Consider the following 20,284-nt stretch of genomic DNA (forward strand, 5'->3'; position numbering starts at 1 on the left):
ATAAACAAACTACATGTTATAAAAAAAATGCAATAAAAATTAACATTTAAAAATTGAGTTCAAACAAAAAATGAGTAGTTTTGCATAATTGATGTAGAAAATCCTTAAAAAAATTAAATTAGAAGAATGATGCTGACAAACCGAGTTTAAGGGTGGTCTAATTTATGGTAATAGGAGTTTGATTTATGATAAAATAGGAGGTTTGTTGTTTTTTTTTTTTTTGAAAAATAGAGGAACATTAAGAAATGAAGGAGGGAAGAGGAAGTCACTCATCAGGTTATAATTTAAATATTACCGACAGATTTATGGACGGATATTACCGACAAATTATTTCATCGGTAATATCATATGTAAAAATAACATGTCATGGTATCTATTTGTCTTTTTAAAAAAATCCAACTATAATTTCATTGGTATACACTGATGGAAACTTTTTGTTGGTGTATGCAAAGGAACATGACGAAGAACTATTTCATTAATAAATTTGACCGCAATTACCGGATGAAACTTTAGCCATCAGTATTTCTATTTTTATTTGTTAATTTTTTAATAATATATAAAAATATTATTGTTTTATAAAATTCTATTTTATATATACACACACGTACATACACACATTCAGTGTCGGAGATAGGGGGATGGCAAGGGCCCTGGCCCCTTCAAGAAAATGTTTTTCTCAACCCTTTCCTTATAAATATTTATAATTTTAGTGAAAGTAATTGAAATTTTAACCTTTTTAAAATAATTTTTTTAATCCCCCCCTCCCCCCAAATTTTTGTTCTTGATCCGCACCTGCCCACATTGCTTTTATTGAAATGATATATATATATATATATATATATATATATATATATATATATATATATATATATATATATATATTACCATCATATTTAGTTTTTTGAATTTAAGAATTACTCCCGTAAAAAATGATAAACACATGCCATGTAAGTTGTAAGTGTTATAAGTAATTTAATATAAATAAAATATTTTTAATATGCGGCCGTTCATATTTATCATTTTTTATATAAAAACACAACAATAAAATTTAATCAAATATCATTTAATTATTTTAAACATATATAAGTATAACACAGTAACTAGTTATTAAATATTATTTTATCTCACAACACAGAATAACCTACCATAGTATATAATTCAATGAATACAAAATTATTTTATTCTAAAAAATAGAGCTGTTACAATAAATAAACTCGCTCCAGCATTCTATTCTACGTTCACAGAATCATGAAGCATGTAGTACTTGTAAACCGAAAACGACATCGTGTACAACAGAAAAGAAAAGGCCAGGAGGAGACGGAAAAGTAAAGTCCTCTTTTTTAGCAGCCGCACAGCACCTAAACCTCTTTCATCTCTTCTCACTGTCCTAAAACCCTCCCTCCCTCCATTGTTGCTGCCTCCCATCCCTCCCTCCCCGTATCAAAAACCCAACAAGTAACCAATTTTTTTAAAATATGACGGGAAAATAATAGCAGAATTCTCAGTTCATCTCTGTTTCTACTAAAGTTCCAATCTTTTTTGTAACCATAAAACAAAAGTTCAATTTTTTTTCTTTTTAATGCAATCCACGTTAAACGCAGCCATAAATTATCATCAACTCGACTTTCAATGGAAATCTCAAAAACCCATTTCAAGAAAATTCAAAACCTCTCCAAAAATCCTACCTTTAACCAATTCCCTGAGAACTTCCATTAATTATGAACCTGAAGAAGGCCTTGACAAGGTTCCGGGTCCACCCGGGTCTGAACCCAATTCAGTGCTGAGGTTGCCGGTTGTCATTAGGCAGTCGGGTCGGGTTTCGAGGTATATATATGAAGGGAATAGCTTGAAGTTAGTCAGTCTTGATGGGGGTGCAGGGTCCTTTTCTTTGGATTTTGAAGATGCGTTTCGTAAATTGGTTCGGGTTTCAGGTTTTGGTATTAAGGATTTTTTTATACCTAAACAAGTACCTGAGAATTATATGGGGTATGTTAAGTGGAAGTTTTTGCATAGAGTTTTTAGCTCTGCTTTGCAAGTTCTTGCAACTCAGGTATGTATTATGCCTAAGAGATTTTATTTTTTTTGGCTCGTTTGGTTTTGAAGTTTTGAGGGTGGTTGCTGTTTTTCTAGGTAGTATAAGCTTGAATTGAGCGTGGATAGTTTATGGTTATGGTTTTAAATGTGAAGGTTGTTGCTTTAATTGTTTGGTGATTTTAAATTGAACCCATTAAAGTTGCTGAAGAAAATTTTGGAGACTGATAAGGAATATTAACTGATAAGACTTAAAAACTGGATAAACAAGCAGAGATGATCAGAAAGAAATGGGATTTTTTTTCTTTTGAAAGGAAATTCTGGCTTACTTGAATGCTTATTTTGTGAGAATGGGATTTTTTATATTAGGCAATGTTTCGAGCTATAGGCATTGGGTATTCTCGTTCACTCCCATCGGCAGCAGCTCTTAACTGGGTGTTGAAGGATGGACTTGGACGGCTAAGTAGATGTATTTACACTGCTAGCTTAGCATCTGCATTTGATACTAATTTGAAGGTATAATTTCTGCCTCCATTAGAAGTTCTGATTTATAGGTTTGAAGCTTTTTTCACTTGTTTGCTTATGGCGATGTTTAAAAGTCTTGCAGTTACAAGCACTGTATTTTGGTGTTGTTAGAGCCTTCACTATACTTAATGTGTTCTGTTATGGTGTTTTTTCTTTTGCAGAGAGTTAGGTTCACGACATCGGTTCTGTTCAGTTTGAGCATTGGAGTTGAGCTGCTGACTCCCACATTTCCTCAGTATTTCTTGCTTCTCGCAACTCTAGCCAACATTGCCAAACAAATAAGCCTTGCATGCTACCTGGCAACTGGTGTAAGGATTTGCCCTTAACTGTTATTCTCCTTTCTATTACATGAACTGTCCTAGTTTTCAATTCTAGTCTGAAGAATGGTTTCAGCATCAGCATTCATGATATGCTGATGTAAATTAGTTCTTCTTTTTTTTTTTTGGAGAATATAATGTTAGTTAAATTTTGTTTGTTGAGGACAAAGAAGCACCCATGAATAATATATGCGTATAATAGTATCTTTCTTTCACTACTTTGTGCGGTGTTTTCAAGTTTATTGTTTAACAATTTCCCCTCCAACAGTCTGTTGATTTATTTTTTCCTTTTTGATTGTTCTTTTCTGTCTATGTACCTTTTGCTGTTGCTTGCTAAACATTAGCTTCATCATAGAACATGGTCTGCAGTCATTGCAGTGCCAGTTCTAGGTGGCATTCATACTCAAACACTGAAGCACATAAGCAACACGATTCTAATATAAGTAAATTTAGTGGCTCAAAATAAGTTGTGAGCCCCCACCAACATTGCCCTCATATGTGGTAAATGGAAGCATGCTACACCCACTTCATCGTTATTCTTAGGGACTGCAGTTTTACAAAGCACTTCTAGATGTTATGGTTTTTTGTTGTAATGGGTCTCTCTAATACGCAGTCTGCTGTTCATAGAAGCTTTGCAATAGCAGATAATATTGGTGAAGTTTCTGCCAAAGCACAGGTTATAATTTTTCCTTGCATGACTGCTATGTCTTTCATACAGAATTTTATTCTTTTTACTTGTGAACATATCCTGACCTGTGGTGTGGGTTTCAGATACAAACGGTTTGCTTTGATAACCTTGGTCTCATGCTTGCTGCACTTCTGAATATGTTGTTCAAAAACAACCAAAGGTTTTCTCTTTCTTTCCCTACAATGTCCTTCTGTTTTTGTAGGTTTATCAATAAAAATATAGTTTCCTCCCAGTAATAAACTTTTTGTATTTTAGTGATATTCAATCAGCTGAGACATGTCTGATGCTTATACATGTTTTTACTCCCCACTTTATACATATGTTCCTGTTTCAAAGTTACATGTACCTCTGGTTCTCATCATATTCTGATGCTGAAAAGTTATTTTAAATTGATCTTAATCGAATAACACTTAAACCTTCCCTTCTGAAGAAATAATGTTTTCTACCATTTGGACCTATCCTTAATGTGCTAACTGAATTCATTGTGTTGATTTATGCCATTGTATATTTCTGACTTGTTGTCAATATGCAAGATTGCTTGCAGGTTTACCTTTCTTTGTTTACCCCATTTTCTCAGCTATTGACCTTTTTGGAATATATCAAGGACTCCAGCATGTCCATCTACAAACATTAACTAAGGTTTGTATGGGCTAGCATAATCTATCTACTTTTACATTTGAGACCGTTGAAGAACAAGATATGCTCAGTAGCAGATTTTGAGATTTTCAGTTTTCTTTTCTCATGCAAAAAACTCTTTCTGTTGCTATGTGCATGCTGGTTTATTATTGATTCTGTTTATTGAACCACTCCTGAATGAAACAAAGCCCGTATTCAAATTCCAGAGATATCACATTTTAGATGTCTCGTGGCTGTTTTGTTATCTGTACCCAGACAATATAATAAGATTGTGCTCTCCTTGTTTCTTAACTATTAGAAATTTGTTCTGTTTTATGTACTTTTGCAATTATGTTGAAAGTATCTTGATTGAACTTTAATATTAACCCATCACTTATTTCAAACCAGCTGAAGTCCCAGCACATCCATGGATCAAATTTGCTTTTGTAAAAATGAATATGATCTCTACAGCATATATGCTCTAGTACTGTTTGTCCTCATTTTATAGATAGAGGTATTTCCTCAAAGTATGAAGCTCACTGTTCAACCTCTCAACTTTTCCTTTCTCTTTTCAGGATAGGCTTGAAATCATTCTAAATTCATGGATTGATTTCAGGCATGTTCCTTCACCTGCAGAAGTGAGTGAAGAGGAGGGAATTGATTTTCTATGGACCAAAAGTGGGTCTTTTCATCTCAGGTTTTAGTGTTTTTTGGTGCTTTGATATTAGGTGTTATGAATGATGCAACTTGAGCTAATTATTGGTTTCTTTAACAGACAACGAATTGTGGCCCATTAGAATAGGGTGCTTAAATACCAACAGTGAGATACCGAAGTTGTCAATGATGGCAATGCAGTCTTTAACTAGCGAGGATTATTATTTTGTATGCATGGAGAGCTCTTGCAGAGAATGGACAAGAATTAAGCCAGTATAGCCATCAGAATCTTTTTCCTTGCATTTTCATATAATTATACAGCCACTCCTCGTAAAATGCTTGTCTCACTCGTTCTTTTCTCTGATGAATTTCTAGCGAGGTATCCTACTTTGCCTACGGGAGGGTTCTGGTACTGCAGATGTTATTATGGGTTTGTTGCAGGTAAAAGGAACTTGTAAAATAACCATTACGTATGATGCATGCATTATAATTTTCATCACATCATTACGGTATGCATGTTGATAGGAGAATCTGGCAGTGTTCCTACTTTTTTCACATTAATGATGTAAAATGCCTTTTACATTTGTTATTATAGGCATGCTACATTCGGAAGGCCCTGCTTTTCAGCAGCATGTGGGAGACGGCTGTGGAGGATAAAGATGTCTCGGACTTGGTTTTCAAGGAGTGGTTTAAATTGATCGATGATAGCAAGCAATCTGCAAAAAGGGATTTGTCCACTTTGAATGATCAAATGGGATCTCTGGGTTGGGCTCTAAAACACATATTACTCAGCACAGAAGAGCAGGCTAGATACAGTTTTGTAGATGATTGAACGTGGAAGATTGGGTGTACTCCTGTAATATTGTGGGTGGCTCTCTGATACATCATCAAAGAGTTTTGGGGATAAAATTGTTTGAAAAGGGGGACAAGTTGTTTCTGTTGTCTCTCTGAGTTGCTTCTCAGGGGTATCGAATATCTATGTATCCAAACATGCACGCACACAAACAGGTGGATGATTCTATACAGTAGGGTAGGGTGCCTGGGGCTTTTGGTAGCCTTCAATATTCTTTTGAGTATTGAATCTGCAATATAAATTTAATATACCCGATTTTGATTCTATCTGATTATCCAGCAACTTATTAAATGTAAATCTTATAAGCCTGTCACTGTCAGGAAGATCAACTGGATATGTATGATTTTTTACCCCTCAAATCTGGTACGTGCAGTATGACGTCTGAGGGCTCATGTGACAAGGCTGCTACAAATCCACCTGCCTCCGCCAGTTAAATGGAGAGAGAGACAACGGCAGAGAGAGAATGAATTTATAATTTTCATATAAGCGTGAAAATAATTATTTTCAGTTTCTCTTGCTCTCTCTTTTCCTTGTATTTAACTATTTATCTTTACTCTCATTGAACAAGTATATGCAAATGCAAACCATCACACATGCCTGCGTTCATCCTTATCAAAAGACTTTATTTCACAAATAGAGACAACGAAAATTGGTGCGCGTAGAAAGACGGCATCCGAAAGATCTTGTAATATCATCTTATATTACAAATGAATATTCGATTCTGTTCAGGTGTGGAAATAACTACACGCAAGGTAGAAAACCAACATCAAGCGATTCCTTCAGTGTGACGAGGAAAACATGTGTTTCATCCTAATTTCTGTGCTGATAATCTCGGAAATAAATTTTTTGCTGCAGAAAATCGAGATAAACCTAAAGGCTGGCTTAACAATCTTACAGCTGCAATAGCTCACGCAAGTAAAACTTCTCGTTAATTTCTGTGCCCTTATATGTACAGTGGCAATGAGAACTGCTGTTTAGAGCCAAGATCCATGTACAAGTGTTTCTTGCTTTACTGATCAGGGGGAATAGGAGCTTGCTTCAGTGCTATACATTGAATACTCACTGAGACTGAAGTTGGGCTTTTCTTCATCCCACTTCAAAATCTCCTTCGCATATTTAAGAGCTGCATCAACACTATCAGGTTCAAGTCCCTTGACCACAGAAGCATACAACTTCCTTCCAGTGAGTGAAGAGTAGAGCCTCTTGAACTTGACTGCCATGTAGTGTGCACCCAGCTGACCAAGTGAGGGGCTAGTATTAATGCTGTTGCTGTTGCTGTTGGAGCGATGGCGACTGATCACTGGATGAAAATCATCAAACCAGTCGCACTGAGTCAATGGTACTCGCTCAATCTTCTCCTCAAACAGATCAAATTTGTTTAGTATCAAAAGGAAATCCATCTGCTCAAATGTTGGATGTGTAACGATGCTCTCAAAGAATTTCCTGCTCATCATCATATTGTTAGTAGACGTGCCATTCCCATCAACTGTGAACTGATCATAGTCAGTCATGGCAACACAAAAAATGACCATCCCAACATCATCGAACATCTCTAGCCACTTGCAGTTCTCTCCAAGCCCCCGTGCATGTACACTAATTAGTTGATACCTGGTGACCAAAGAGAAGTGGAAAAACTGTCAACAATAAAAAGATACCACTTCAAATGACTACATATTTAATAATGTTCCTGAGTGATGAGATAGAAGAATTAGACGAGCCATGCCAGAGATTGAGCAAATAGCACAGAAGCAGCAGTGATTGCTTACAAGCTGTTCATAACAAAGGCCAGAGCTTAAACCATCTGAAATTTAAACCATCTAAAATTTAAGGCATATCTATAATAAACCATGGCTCCTACCTAAGTAAAGCATCATGCAGGTCTTCAGTGTCGTATTTATCATCAGATGCTGACTGGGGATATGAGAAGTCCAAACAAGCAAGCCCATTTGATGAGGTAACACCCTCAGCATATAGGATATCCAAATCTGAGGGCTCATAGTCTGTTCTCAATATATCAACAGCCTGTGGAGAATAATTTTAGTAACAATAACAAAGAAACTGCAGTTACAATTATCATCTAATATGTTTGGCAAGAGCACAATAAGATGAAACAAAATGGTCTCTAACCCCTAATCAACCCAGTGGTAAGCTTAAACATTACTATTGCTCAGCCTATGCAAGCTGAGGAAAGAAGGAATTCCACTGCAACCATAAATCAGGTATTGTCATTGGAGAAAATCATGTATATAACCCTTATATAATTTAACAAATTTTGACCGAGCAAATGAGCCTGACAAAAGATCTTACCCGCTCCAAGAAATAGCTTGACACACTAGGTAGCATTTCCAGTTCATTTCTCCGCTTGTAAGTGGCCTGAACGGCTGCATCCTTCCACAACTCTTCAACTAATGGTGCATATTCACGAGTAGCAGCAGGAAAAATGGCTTCCAAATTACCTGAAACCATGGTCTTCAGAAGCCAGTCTGAGAATGCTTTCAGCCTTGGACCAATTGAATAGATAGTTTGGTTTTTGGTGTTACTGGTACTGCCTGTTAGCACAAAACATTTTCTTTCAGGCACTTACAGAATATAAGCCCACGAAGAATTTTAAAGTAAATGTAAATCAATCAGCTGTCACACACCTACTTCTACATTGTGAGTGGATTCAACACGTTCTGAAACAGCATGTTATTCATCAATACTACAAAGCACTTATCTAATCACATCTTGAAGATGGAACATTCTTTGGCCCATCCCAGTTCCAACCTAAAATCTGTTTCCTTATCTCCGATACACTACTTGGACGCAAGAGTAAGTTAGAATCTGGTGTATTCCCGTACAACAAAAGAGAGTGTTGGAAATTACAAATGTGAAGCCACAACCCTTGTTCTTCCCAAAGCTAAGTTCATAGCAAAATTCTCAGAAAGAACTTGGGGTAAGGATTTCTATACACTTTTAGTTCTAATGGTGTTCATCTATACATGTTACATGCATCCATGGGCATTTCTTTTTTGTTCCTCTTTATGCATGTCCACACACATGGGTTAGTAATAAACACGAGGGTCATTCTTCAAAAACAATACCAAGAACAAAGAAAAAAAGAGAGTTGAGAAGATAAAGAGAATAGAGAGACTCAACATACCAATAGCTTCTGTTTCATCAGTAGATCGCACTTTCTTCATTGCAGCTAAACTTTCCTCTTCGAAACGGTCACGGCCCTCAAGAAGTATACCAAGATAACCGTACACGTTACTCTGGATTGTCAGTTTAATGTTTTCACGCTCATCTTCAGTAAAAGGGACAGGTTTATAAAGAATCTTTGCCTGAAAAAAACATTGAATTAAAATTAAGCATGCTAATTTTGGACAGCATTGTCTAGCATTGCTTTTATAGCCATGCTTTGCAGGATAAGGCATGGCCCCGATAATTTCAAGGGCCACATTAAAGAAACTGAGTACAAGCATACAGGTACACAGATCAATGCATACTAAAAGTAAAAAGCTTGCAGAACAAGGTTCACATACAAGCACTCCCTCCAAGAGTAGTCAGATGTTTTAACCAGTCCGATACAAGCAATGACAAACATTGTAATGGCACAAAACCCACAAGCCACCTAAATGAGTGGGCCTTTTCATTGTTCTAGTAGTGTTACACCTATTTTTAACTCATTTTTAATCCAAGTAAATTGCTTTTGTTGATGGTTTTGACTATATTTCAAAGTTGAACTTTGGCTTCAAAGCATTTGTTGATGGTTTGACTATGTTTCAAAGTTGAACTTTGGCTTACCATTTAAACTGCTTTAAGCATAGTGTCTAGGGTTAGATTGGAAAACTAATGCTTTCTTAAAATAAACATATTTTACACTCAATTTTCCCACTTTATCCTTTATTAAATAGCATTGTCTCATTATGGAATATGCTTTCCACTACTTTTCAATGATAACGGCATAAAGAAATATAATTGGGACCCACTTTTACTAAAAGTTAAAATTTTGAGCGAATCAAATATGGAAATTTAATTTGGAACAGAGGGAATGTTTGATTTCACAGTTGCTTGAGAATAGCAAATAGCTTGAACACTGTTGATGGTTCCTACTTTACCATCCAAGGTTCTCCAACTAAATTTAATAATCAAATAAATGCATTAGCATAATAACATCTATGTACCTTTTGAAACATCACTTGGATGTTCTTAGATAGAAAAGGAGACCATAACCATACAACACAAAGTAATGACAGCAAAACCTCATTAACATCCGTAATTGGAAAACAAGACAATGACCATATCACACACTAAGCAAAGACTGGTAATCCTTAACATAAACAAATTTAGAGGTGAAATTCCCCAATTGAGAAACTACCTGCTTAAAGATAGTACTTGTTCCAGATCCACTGTATCCAACTAAAAGCAGCTTCAGAAGTGTTCTCTGCTCAAGGTAGTCTGGGACGCTTCTGCTAATCAGACTATTAACTTGTTCTCCACAAGAATTTGAAGGTTTAGAAGGAACAGGCAGTGATAAGAATGCACAAACAAGCTTCATTCCCGCCTGTTAAGTAACACAGAAACAAATAAATTCCCATGTGCATATATAAATGCAGAAACAGAAAATTCAGGCAGGGATGAGGTTTCCATGGAGAGCATACCTTGCCCCAAATGTAACCTTTAGTGTTCTTCTGTCCTTCTTCTTGGTATGATCCATCCTCGTTCACCCAAAAATGAGGGTTGCCAGCACATTGAACTCCTGCCAGCTGCAATTTCAACAAAATGGTCTTAATACTAAACCCTTCACATTAAATCATTCAAAACAAACAAAGAAAAGAGCATGTGTAAAGACTCAACCTGCAACATCCTAAGCTCTACTTTTGTGATCTCCCGGCCATTAATGAAAACCTGCGTGTTTCCACTGCTTGCATTTGCCTTAATTGGACCCCCAACATTCAAATGAGGACTTATAACCTGGGAAGGCTTCTGCCCTTCCTGTTAAATTAAAATTTTGAAATAACCATCAAAGTCCAAAACAAAGAAACAAGCCATATCATATTATTACAAGAACATAATCACTGAAAGTATTACACTATATTCACCTTTCCCCAGAGACCAGACACTTTATCATACCAATAGTTTCCAGGTTTCATCTTCTTAGGCGGGTTCAAACAGGTCTGCAAAATAACCAACTCCTCATGACAAAGAGGTTCTCCATTCACATAAACATACTCTGGAGGCAACTGGTTAGCTTCGCACAACTTCTCCGCCTTCATTACCTGTCTAACCTCCAAATCATTCAACAACCTCTTGAGCATCCTCGAACACTTCCCTAAACTCCCACGCTTCGGTTCATCAATCGGAAACCCAATACAGGTAACACACTTCCTCCCTTCTGGCATCGATCCCATCGCTCTAAGCACACAATTACTACAATATTTCGCATCACAAACAAGACAAACTTCCTTCTCCGTGAACCTATTCCCCTTAAAACACCTATAACAACTCCCTTTCTTCCCTTTACTTCTTGCCTCTCGTTTAACCCGAATAACCCTATCCTCCTCCTCCAAAATATCTTCATTCCCTTCAAACCCATCATCAATATCACTAGTATCATCACCACCAACACCATCATCCGATTCAATATCGCGAAAAGTAACAACTGGGGCTTTTCTACCCTCGCCATTCACCTCATTATTAGAAACCTTAACGCTAGAAACACGCGAAGATGGGTACTCATCATCAACATCAACACTGCTTAATACAGACTCATTTGACTCCCAATCTCGAATCGATGACAATTCATTAGAAACCCTCAATTTTAACAAACTTTCATCACGAGATTTATCATCAAAACTATCAGAAAACTCTATGGTACTTGAACTCCTAGCACCATCATTTAACAAACCTGAACTACTTAACTCACCAGAAAAAACACTCTCTTGCAAATTACAATCAGCAGCTCTCTCTATAACTGAAGTTGGCGAAACAGTTATAACTCCCTCTTCAGATCCACAATCCTTACCTGGGATTTTACCGGTAATAACAGAATTTGGGTTTTTACTGGTATCAGATGAGGGTAGCAGGGGCTTTACTACAGGTAAGGTGATCTTCCGTGGGAAATTAATGTGAGAAACTACCGCGGCGACAGGGATTTTGCTGACGTTGATTGGGACGGCGCGTGGGATATCGTAACCCACCGGAGGACCGGTGTATTCAAGAGCGAATGAGTATTGAATTCCATCTTCAGTGTCTGGTGGCATTTTCGTAAATTTGTAGATCAAATTGAAACCCTAACTTCAAAAACAAGAAGAGGAAACATGTTCTTGGTTTTTGTTTTAGTTTGGGTTGTTGGGTTTTGAGGAATAAAGTGAGTGGTAAGGAAAAAGTGTGGGCTATTGAGTTGATTTGGAAGGAAAAGATGAAAAAAAAGACGAGGGAAAAGGGAAAGTGGGTGAATAATGAGTTTGCTTGTGAGAAGAGGGAAATTGAAGAGATGACGGAAAGGGAAATTTGGGTTTCAAGATTGGAGGCTAGGAGAAGAGGACAGGTTTTTGGGAGAAGTGGAAAAGGAAGAAAACCAGGCAAAGACAGGGCAATAAGAACTCAAAGAGATGAAGAGAAGAAGATGCTTTGGTTTAATGACCACTGTAAGCTCATTCATTATTATTATCAGGCACATGGAGCTGCCATGTGCATGTATGAAGGAAAGGCTATAACAAGGTGTGGAGGTGTTATTATTAGCATTAGCAAGGGCAAGGGGGGCATCTGGTTTCTTGTGTTATTGGAAGAGAGGTGAGGGTGGTGGTGGTGGGGGACACAAACTTTTGTCTTTTACATCGTGGTGGTGGAATCGGGGGATAAATGTAGGGTTTGGTAGGGCCATGGATGGGACCACCACCACCAACGCTTGAAGAGCTGGTTTGCATTGCGGCAATGGTGGTAAAAATATTTTTCAAGTATATTAAATGATCTACAAAACCAAAAAAAAAAATCAATTTTTTAGAAACATTTTCACACACCACCGCAATAAAAGAGGTCCCAGAAGAGAGAATAATGTGCTGTGGTGGGTATGTGATTGCTACTGCTACTGTTTTTTTCAGTTTCCTGCTTGGGAATGTGTTTTTTTTTTTACTTTTCGTAGAGGGTAGACTAGCAGGGTGGGTAGGTTGGCGACCAAGTTGAATCGCACGGGGTTTCCGCACCCTTTTTCTCCAACTCTTTCTCTGAGCCGCCTGCTTTGGGATCTTTCTGACCCAAATATTTATTCCTAGATATTTTATTTTTTTCTTTATTTATTCTTATGTTCTTCATTAATACACATGAAGTTTTAATTTAAATAAAATTTAAAAAATATGTATCCAAATAACCTGAGTTTGAACCGATTCCTTAAGCTCTTTTCTTTTTCTTTTTCTTATATCCTCGTTCATTGTTAAATTAATATTTAAATTTTCTATTTCATGCACCTGTATTTTAAAATGTGATGATGGTTTTTTTTTAATATTTTTATTTTAAAATAATTATTTTTAATATCAACACATTAAAATTATCAAAAAATATAAAAAAATTAATTATTACTATTAATATTATTATTATTACAACCACTACAATTACCATCACCATTATTATTATTATTATTATTATTATTATTATTATTATTGGAATAACAAATATCATAAACTTATTTTGAGGGATAAAATTAAAAATTATAAAAACTCTGATAAAAGGACAAAGGAAACAAATAAAAAAATCAAAAAGAAAAAGATCAAACTAAAAAAAATATTATTACTATTAAAAAAATTATAAATTTGATTTGAATGATAAAATTAAAAGCTATAATTATTATTGTTGTTGTTATAGTTAAAATAATAAAAATTATAAACTTGATTTGAATGATAAAATTAAAAACCATAAAAACTTTGACAAAAGAGCAAAAGAAACAAATAAAAAATTAAAAAAAGACCAAACTAAAATAAATATTATTAATATTGAAATAAATTCATAAATTTGATTTAAATGATAAAATTAAAAGCTATAACTATTATTGTTGTTGAAGAGTATGTTTGGCAGTGTGGTAGTAGTTACTTTTCAAATAACTTTTCGTGCTGAAATGCATGCCAATGATGTTTTTTATTTTTTAAAAATTATTTTTGATATCAGCACATCAAAACGATCCAAAACATACAAACCATATTAAATTTTAGCAAAAAAAATGATTTTTTTAGGAACGCGGTTTGCACCGCGTTCCCAAACGGCTTCGAAATAACAAAAAATATAAACTTGATTTGAATGATAAAATTAAAAATCATAAATACTTTGACAAAAGGACAAAGAAAAAAATCAAAAGAAAAGGGATCAAACTGAAAAAAATATTATTAATATTGAAAAAAATTCATAAATTTTATTTGAAAAATAAAATAAAAACTATAAAAACTTTGATGAAAAAGCCAAGGGAAAAAATAAGAAATCAAAAGTAGAAGGATCGAATCGAAAAACATCATATACACAAATTAGAATTGAATGACTAAATTTTAAAAAAAAATCTATAAAATAATAAAGAATGAAAAAAGAAATTAAAACGATGAGAATTGAAACTATAAAATGAATAAGAATGAAATAAAAAATTAAAAGAATGAGAATTGAAATAAAAAAACAAAACATATGAGAAATTATATTTAAAAGACTAAATTAAAAAAATTATAAAAAAAATAAAAACTGAAATTAAAAATTAAACAATAAAGAGAACAATGATACATTCTAGATGCTAGGAGAGAGAGAGAGAGAACAAATAACCACCACATATCTAAACGCGTCACATTTTATGGAAGAAAAGATAGTTATGTGAGTTGATGAATTATAATTGTTCTTTTATATGTGACATGAATTTAAATCAACAATACAAACATGAATAAAAAATTAATGAGTTATTTTTTAATAAAACTTATATGTTTTTAATATTATTAGTGAAATCAAAATAATAAAATCAAAATAAATAGTATAATTATAAGAATTGACTTGAGAATGGATTCAATCCAAGGTTGGAGTCACAGGGAGTTAAAGCTCCATCCTTAATTTAAAAAAAAAATCAAATAACATTGTTTTTTTGCAATAGAAAAACTCAATACAATATTGTTTAGGTATATAATAAAAAAGGATTTTTTCATTGTCAGGTTTTATAAATCTAAGTTAAACTTTTTTCACGGATTTAGTATAGCTTAATTAATTAAACTTTAAATTTATTTTGTAGAGATCATTAATTTTTAAAGTTATTGAATATTTTTAGGACTCGTTGAATTAATTGAGGTACACACAAGCTGACCCGAATACCCATATTAATTAAAAAAAAATTCACATATTCAATTCGTATAATTTAATTAAAATGGAGCTCGTTTATATCCTTTGGTTAAGTTAACTCCTTACTCTTATAGTTATTATAGTTTATAAGTACGAGTATTAAGTAGAATTAAGCTCAGCATATTGATATATAATTCTGAAGAACAATTAAAACCCATAGGATACTGTTTGTACATTCCTTTAAAAGTTGCTTAATAATGCCAAAATCTTCATTTTAAAAAAAAGCAAAATTTCACATCATTGTGACCTTAGCTGAGAACTTTGTCTGCCAATAAATATGGACCATACAAATAAATAAATGAAGCAGCATATTTTTGACTTGGTCTAAAAAAGGACTCCTGATTATTTTGACATGCACTTTGATTTCTAAAAATATTTTCAAAGAAAATTAAATTTTTTTATTTTAAATTAATATTTTTTTTAGTATTTTCAGATTATTTTATGTATTGATGTTAAATGATTTTAAAAAAATAAAAAAATTATTTTGATATATTTTCAAGTAAAAAAACTTTAAAAAACGACCGCAACTATATTTCTAAACATGCTTTAAAATTATTGTAATTCTTTTAATTATTAAAAACAAGGAAAAAAAATCATTGTGATTGATTCTTATCGTGGAATTTTGATTTTTTTCTATAAATTAATATTTTTTTATGTTTTTATATTGTTTTGGTTTATTAATATTAAAATTAAAGCATAATTAACCATTCAATTCTGCATGAAATTCAATCTTTGAGTATCTAGGCTGCTGGGCGCTCGTCTGATTATCCTCAATCCAAACCACAAATTAAATAACTAGAAAAAATAAATATAATTCCATATGGAGCTCAGGCATAGAAGTTTCTTGCACTTCAATTAAAGAACAAATTAAACAAAAGATTCTATCAAAGCTCATCATCAAATACAATGCTTTCGGTGTAAGGAATCTTCACGCATTTAATTTATTTTGGTTCACATTTCTCACAGGTTCTGAAAGGCATCCCTCTGATGCATCAACTTTCGAGAAAAAGAAAGAAAGAAAGAAAGAAAGAACAGCTACTCATTAATCAGAGGCCAAGTCTCCATCAGTAGCTTTCATTGACAATGTTTTGCTATGTTCTTTCCTTTTCCTAAACGATTTTAGTGGTTGTGAGAAAATGTTTAAGTTCTTATATTATACTTAAAGCAAAGGTAAGCGTAATCTTGTCACTGATTAAAATAAAATAAAAAAATTGCAAAAGAAAGCTGTGAAATTAATTATAAAGGAAAACAATCTGTAAGAACTCGTCAATATTTTTATTTGATCTGACTGCAAAAACAACTGAATTGGTGAAAGAATTGAAAATTTCCAGTTTCATTTTTTAAGGTAACAAATCACATATACATAACCTCTCTTTTTTATTCTTCTTCTTCTTTTTAATTGCGAATATCGTTAATTATTCCTGGTCTGAGCTGGGAAGCTTGTAGCTGCTGGCAGTGAACTTGGCATGGAGGTAGGAGCACTACTAGCACAGCCTCTCCATGCCATTGGTGGTGCGTTTTCAGATACTCTCCACATCTTTACAGATTTATCAAGGCTGCCACTGTACAAAATCCATCGCCTCTCGTTCGGCGCGGACTCGTGATCCGTCTCTGCAGCCAAGCACTTGACAGGTCCTTTGTGGCCTGCTAACAATGACAAACATATGTGATCATTTCCCATTCTCCTCCACACACATATTCCCATATCAGCTGAGCCGCTAAACAGGAGGCTCCCTGCTGTAACTAAGCATAGAATAGCCAATTTATGACCTCTTAAAACACCACCATGAGACATATGTTTTTCACGTTCCCAGAAGTTAACAAGCCCATCTGATGAGCCACAATAGACAACTGTGGCATTAGGATTAACCGCCACTGCCGTAACGGCACATTCTTGTTTCAACAACGTTTGTGAAAAGAAATGTTTGGTTCCTGTCCCTTGTAATTCTCTCCTCCAAACCTTGACAGTTCCATCCGCTGATCCTGTAAAGACTAGGCCATCGTTTCCGGCAACGATTGAATTAACAGCATCATCGTGAGAAATGACTGATTCAAGGCATCTAGAATTGGATATTCTCCAAACTTTAAAAGTCTTGTCCCATGATGATGAATAAAGAAATGTCTTATCTTCGCTCAAGCTAAGACATGAAATTGCATCGCAATGTTTGTACCATACCGCATTCTTGTGGCGTTTAACTTCAATATAATTACTTGTTTTCATCGAGTTGTTGAAGTAATCCCTCATAGTTGGTAAGGTCCCTACACGTTTATGAATACTTGGATCCTTGGATGAGACCTTCCATACCCGTATTTTCCCATCTTGATGGCCTGTAAATATCGTTGCACCAGAAATCACAATTGCTTTAACCAATCCACTATTCGATTTAAACCCTGGAAACTCCTTCTGATTCTTCCAAACCCTTATATTCTTGCAATCAGAACCAGTATAAAGAAGATCACCGGATGCAGCCAATGAATAAATATGACCCTCTTCTCGTACTAATGACCCCATTAGCACATTAGGAGAGAAATTATCACCATTGTCTTCAAAAGGAATGTTGGTGATGCTCTGAGAGGACCTTGGAGACTTCTCCACCGGAGAGACAATATTATAAGGCGAACTCGAGTGGGAGGGAGTTACAACCTGATATTGGCTATTTCTTGTATTGAAAAAGTCATCATCATTATCAGCAGGAAGATTAGTTTTCTTGATTCTGTTAAATTTAAGCAAGCTATTCTCTTCATAAAAAAAGCGCCTTCCTCTTGATGAGCTCCCTCGTTTCGAACCTTTCTTTAACATTGAAGAGTTTATGTTTTGATTTTTACACAAGGTAAAGAAAGAACAGCAATATAATAAGTAAAGAATGGAGAGGATGACCAGGTATGGAGGAAACCGAAAGCAAGGAGAAAACAGAAGGCGCTGTAGAGGACAGTATTATCAGTTTATTCCTCACTGTTGATGATAGGAAAATTTGTGGTAGACCCTTTGTTCTTACCAACAGATTTACATCATTTTTGTTGTAATAGATCCAAAGGCTAATCTCATAAGGCTGTAATAGTAAAACTAATTAAACCCAAATAAATCCAATGCCATGTAGCCCATGCTTAGTTATGCAAATCACAGTCCTGGTAGCTTATAAGGACGACCACCAGGGTGTGTTGAACTTAAAAAAGGATGATGAATTTAATTAGGACTGCATGTTATCTATCATCAGGGTGCTAAAACGGAGAGCTCGGGATAATTTGTGGTGTTGAAACAAGGGTGCCTGTAAGATCTAGCTAAAAAGAGACAAAAGTTGTTGATTCATCTTGTAAACTACGTACAAAGCATATATATCTAACCTTTGACCTGGTCTAAAAGACTAAATCATAGTTCATGGTTTAGCCATTTTGTTGGAATCTGACTCCCATTTAATTCAATTTAATATTCAAAAAACATTAACGTTGGTTTAATTCAATTTAATATTATTTATTTTTGGTTATTCAAAAAACGTTGACTTTGGTTTCTGAAAAAGAGACTTGTTTTTTTTATATTTTAATATTAGTCTCTTATAAAAAAAAAAAAAGTGTCAAAAATAATGTTTACCCCCTCAAAAAGATTATATCAAAGTTGTTGAGAACAGCATTGGACCATATAAATAATAAAAGTTGGGATTTGAACTTGCATTGATGATACGAGTTGGGCTTTGGACCCAACTATTATTTTAGTGGGCCTTAAATGGATTTGGTCTTTGGCCCATTTATTTTCGTTGTTTTTATATATATATATATATATATATATATATATATATATATATATATATTTATTTATTTATTTATTTATTATTATTATTATTTATTTCATTTGTTATAGAGAATATCGCCATTTATGACCTGCAAGAGAGTGAATTAAATTGGCAAAACAAAGTCGCCAGCTCCTCTCCTTTTACTCCTTTAAACTCGATTGTCTCATCCCATCATTATATGATGGGAACTGATGTATTAGAAAGGGCTATTGAGCTTGTTTTTGACAGGGAAGGTAATGGTTTTGGGCGGGGATGGCTGGTTGTGTGTGTGTGTGTGCGCGAGCGCGCGCGCGGTGATGGTTACGGGAGGAAGGCTGTTGGCTTTGTTGAGAGGGGTTGTGGAAGGAGTTGTTGGTGTTCGTGTGGCAGGTTGAAGATGGAGGCTGGGGAATTTCCGGTATATGCAGTGTATGGCGAACGCTTTGTGTTGATGAATGGGAGGCTCTGTTGGTCTTTGAAGGAGAGAAATGCAAGGGTTTGGGAAGTCAATTAATGCCAGATTATGGGAATTGGTATGAAGAGATCAATTTGGGACTTTAATTGAGGATTTGGGCTGAAAATATGGGATTGGGGAGATTAAAATATGGATTTAATGCTGGGATTTTTGGTTTAATTGCTCATGAATTTGGCAGATTGCAATCTCTGGTTTAAATGTCTGGAATTAATTTAGGACTAAATTGAATTGAATCAGTTCAATTAGACTTGATTGGATTGAAATAAATGAATTAATTGGACTCAATTAAATTAAATGGACTTAAATAAAACTTCGGACAAACATTCCTTATTCTCATCACAGTCCTTGGATTTTGAATTCTTTCCAATTTCAATCAGTTTTCTTAAATCATCTTTTCTTTTCAATTATATTCCTAATTGAATCAATTTAAACCTTTAAATTTAACAATTCTCAAAATTATATAATTTTAATCTATATAACTTTTAATTTTAATATTCTTTTTCAATTAAACATTTTATTTATTTCTAATTTAGCTATTTATTTTAAAATTATTCTTAAACTTTAAATTTTTTTCGCTCTTAGCCAAATCAAGCTCTTTTTTAAAATTTATTTTTAATTAAAACCTTGACTATAGACCAAAAATTCTCAAACTCAATTTTGCATACTGATTATCAATTCAATTTCAAACCCTAGCTATTCTTTGTATTATATTTTGCATCTTGTATTTGTTTTTTTTTTTATGATTTTCAAAATATTTTGACACATAAAAATTAAGAAAATAACAAAATGATTAAAATAGCTAAAATTATTGAAAAAAACATATTTTTTCTTTCAAAATATATACAAAAATAAGGGTAAAAAAATTTTCAAGATAGTTTTAGGTGAAAATGGATTTTCTAAGAGTCTATTTGGCTTTGCGGTTGAACCTGTGTTTGACCAAATTTTAAAATTTTTTTCTTGCTAAAATTGAGTGTGGTTTGTACTTTTTGAATTGTTTTGATGTGCTGATGTCAAAAATGATTTTTA

General features: G+C 34.1%; 3 protein-coding genes across 3 annotated transcripts; 1 reads left to right on the forward strand and 2 right to left on the reverse strand.

The window, feature by feature from the left end:
* The first annotated feature begins 1,314 nt into the window (after window positions 1-1,314).
* On the forward strand, window positions 1,315-5,949 carry LOC133672925 (protein root UVB sensitive 4). Its single transcript, XM_062093499.1, has 10 exons — window positions 1,315-2,050; window positions 2,401-2,547; window positions 2,718-2,864; window positions 3,487-3,549; window positions 3,645-3,721; window positions 4,095-4,200; window positions 4,752-4,854; window positions 4,952-5,103; window positions 5,206-5,271; window positions 5,426-5,949. Exons 1-10 carry the CDS (start codon window positions 1,580-1,582, stop codon window positions 5,660-5,662), a joined length of 1,569 nt encoding a protein of 522 aa, XP_061949483.1. The 5' UTR covers window positions 1,315-1,579; the 3' UTR covers window positions 5,663-5,949.
* A 336-nt stretch (window positions 5,950-6,285) lies between these two features.
* Window positions 6,286-12,443, reverse strand: LOC133672922 (extra-large guanine nucleotide-binding protein 1). Its single transcript, XM_062093498.1, has 8 exons — window positions 10,768-12,443; window positions 10,523-10,660; window positions 10,327-10,431; window positions 10,044-10,229; window positions 8,826-9,006; window positions 7,991-8,232; window positions 7,542-7,705; window positions 6,286-7,291 (listed from the first exon to the last, which is right to left on the reverse strand). Exons 1-8 carry the CDS (start codon window positions 11,926-11,928, stop codon window positions 6,700-6,702), a joined length of 2,769 nt encoding a protein of 922 aa, XP_061949482.1. The 5' UTR covers window positions 11,929-12,443; the 3' UTR covers window positions 6,286-6,699.
* Window positions 12,444-16,316: 3,873 nt separating this feature from the next.
* On the reverse strand, window positions 16,317-17,553 carry LOC133672373 (protein JINGUBANG-like). The gene has a single exon (XM_062092770.1). It carries the CDS (start codon window positions 17,529-17,531, stop codon window positions 16,431-16,433), a length of 1,101 nt encoding a protein of 366 aa, XP_061948754.1. The 5' UTR covers window positions 17,532-17,553; the 3' UTR covers window positions 16,317-16,430.
* Between the last annotated feature and the right edge of the window lie 2,731 nt (window positions 17,554-20,284).

Source organism: Populus nigra, chromosome 14, assembly GCF_951802175.1.
Source record: "Populus nigra chromosome 14, ddPopNigr1.1, whole genome shotgun sequence".
In the NCBI taxonomy this organism is placed as follows: domain Eukaryota; kingdom Viridiplantae; phylum Streptophyta; class Magnoliopsida; order Malpighiales; family Salicaceae; genus Populus; species Populus nigra.

Excerpts from the sequence above, each read along its gene's own strand:
- LOC133672922 (XM_062093498.1), bottom strand. The coding sequence starts at position 11,928 with ATGCCACCAGACACTGAAGATGGAATTCAATACTCATTCGCTCTTGAA. Across the intron at positions 9,007-10,043 it reads CAAGTACTATCTTTAAGCAG|GCAAAGATTCTTTATAAACC; the intron begins GTAGTTTCTCAA and ends TGTTTTTTTCAG. Across the intron at positions 7,706-7,990 it reads CAAGCTATTTCTTGGAGCGG|GCTGTTGATATATTGAGAAC; the intron begins GTAAGATCTTTT and ends TATTCTCCACAG.
- LOC133672925 (XM_062093499.1), top strand. The coding sequence starts at position 1,580 with ATGCAATCCACGTTAAACGCAGCCATAAATTATCATCAACTCGACTTT. Across the intron at positions 4,855-4,951 it reads TGATTTTCTATGGACCAAAA|ACAACGAATTGTGGCCCATT; the intron begins GTGGGTCTTTTC and ends TTTCTTTAACAG. Across the intron at positions 5,272-5,425 it reads TTATTATGGGTTTGTTGCAG|GCATGCTACATTCGGAAGGC; the intron begins GTAAAAGGAACT and ends TTGTTATTATAG.
- LOC133672373 (XM_062092770.1), bottom strand. The coding sequence starts at position 17,531 with ATGGGGTCATTAGTACGAGAAGAGGGTCATATTTATTCATTGGCTGCA.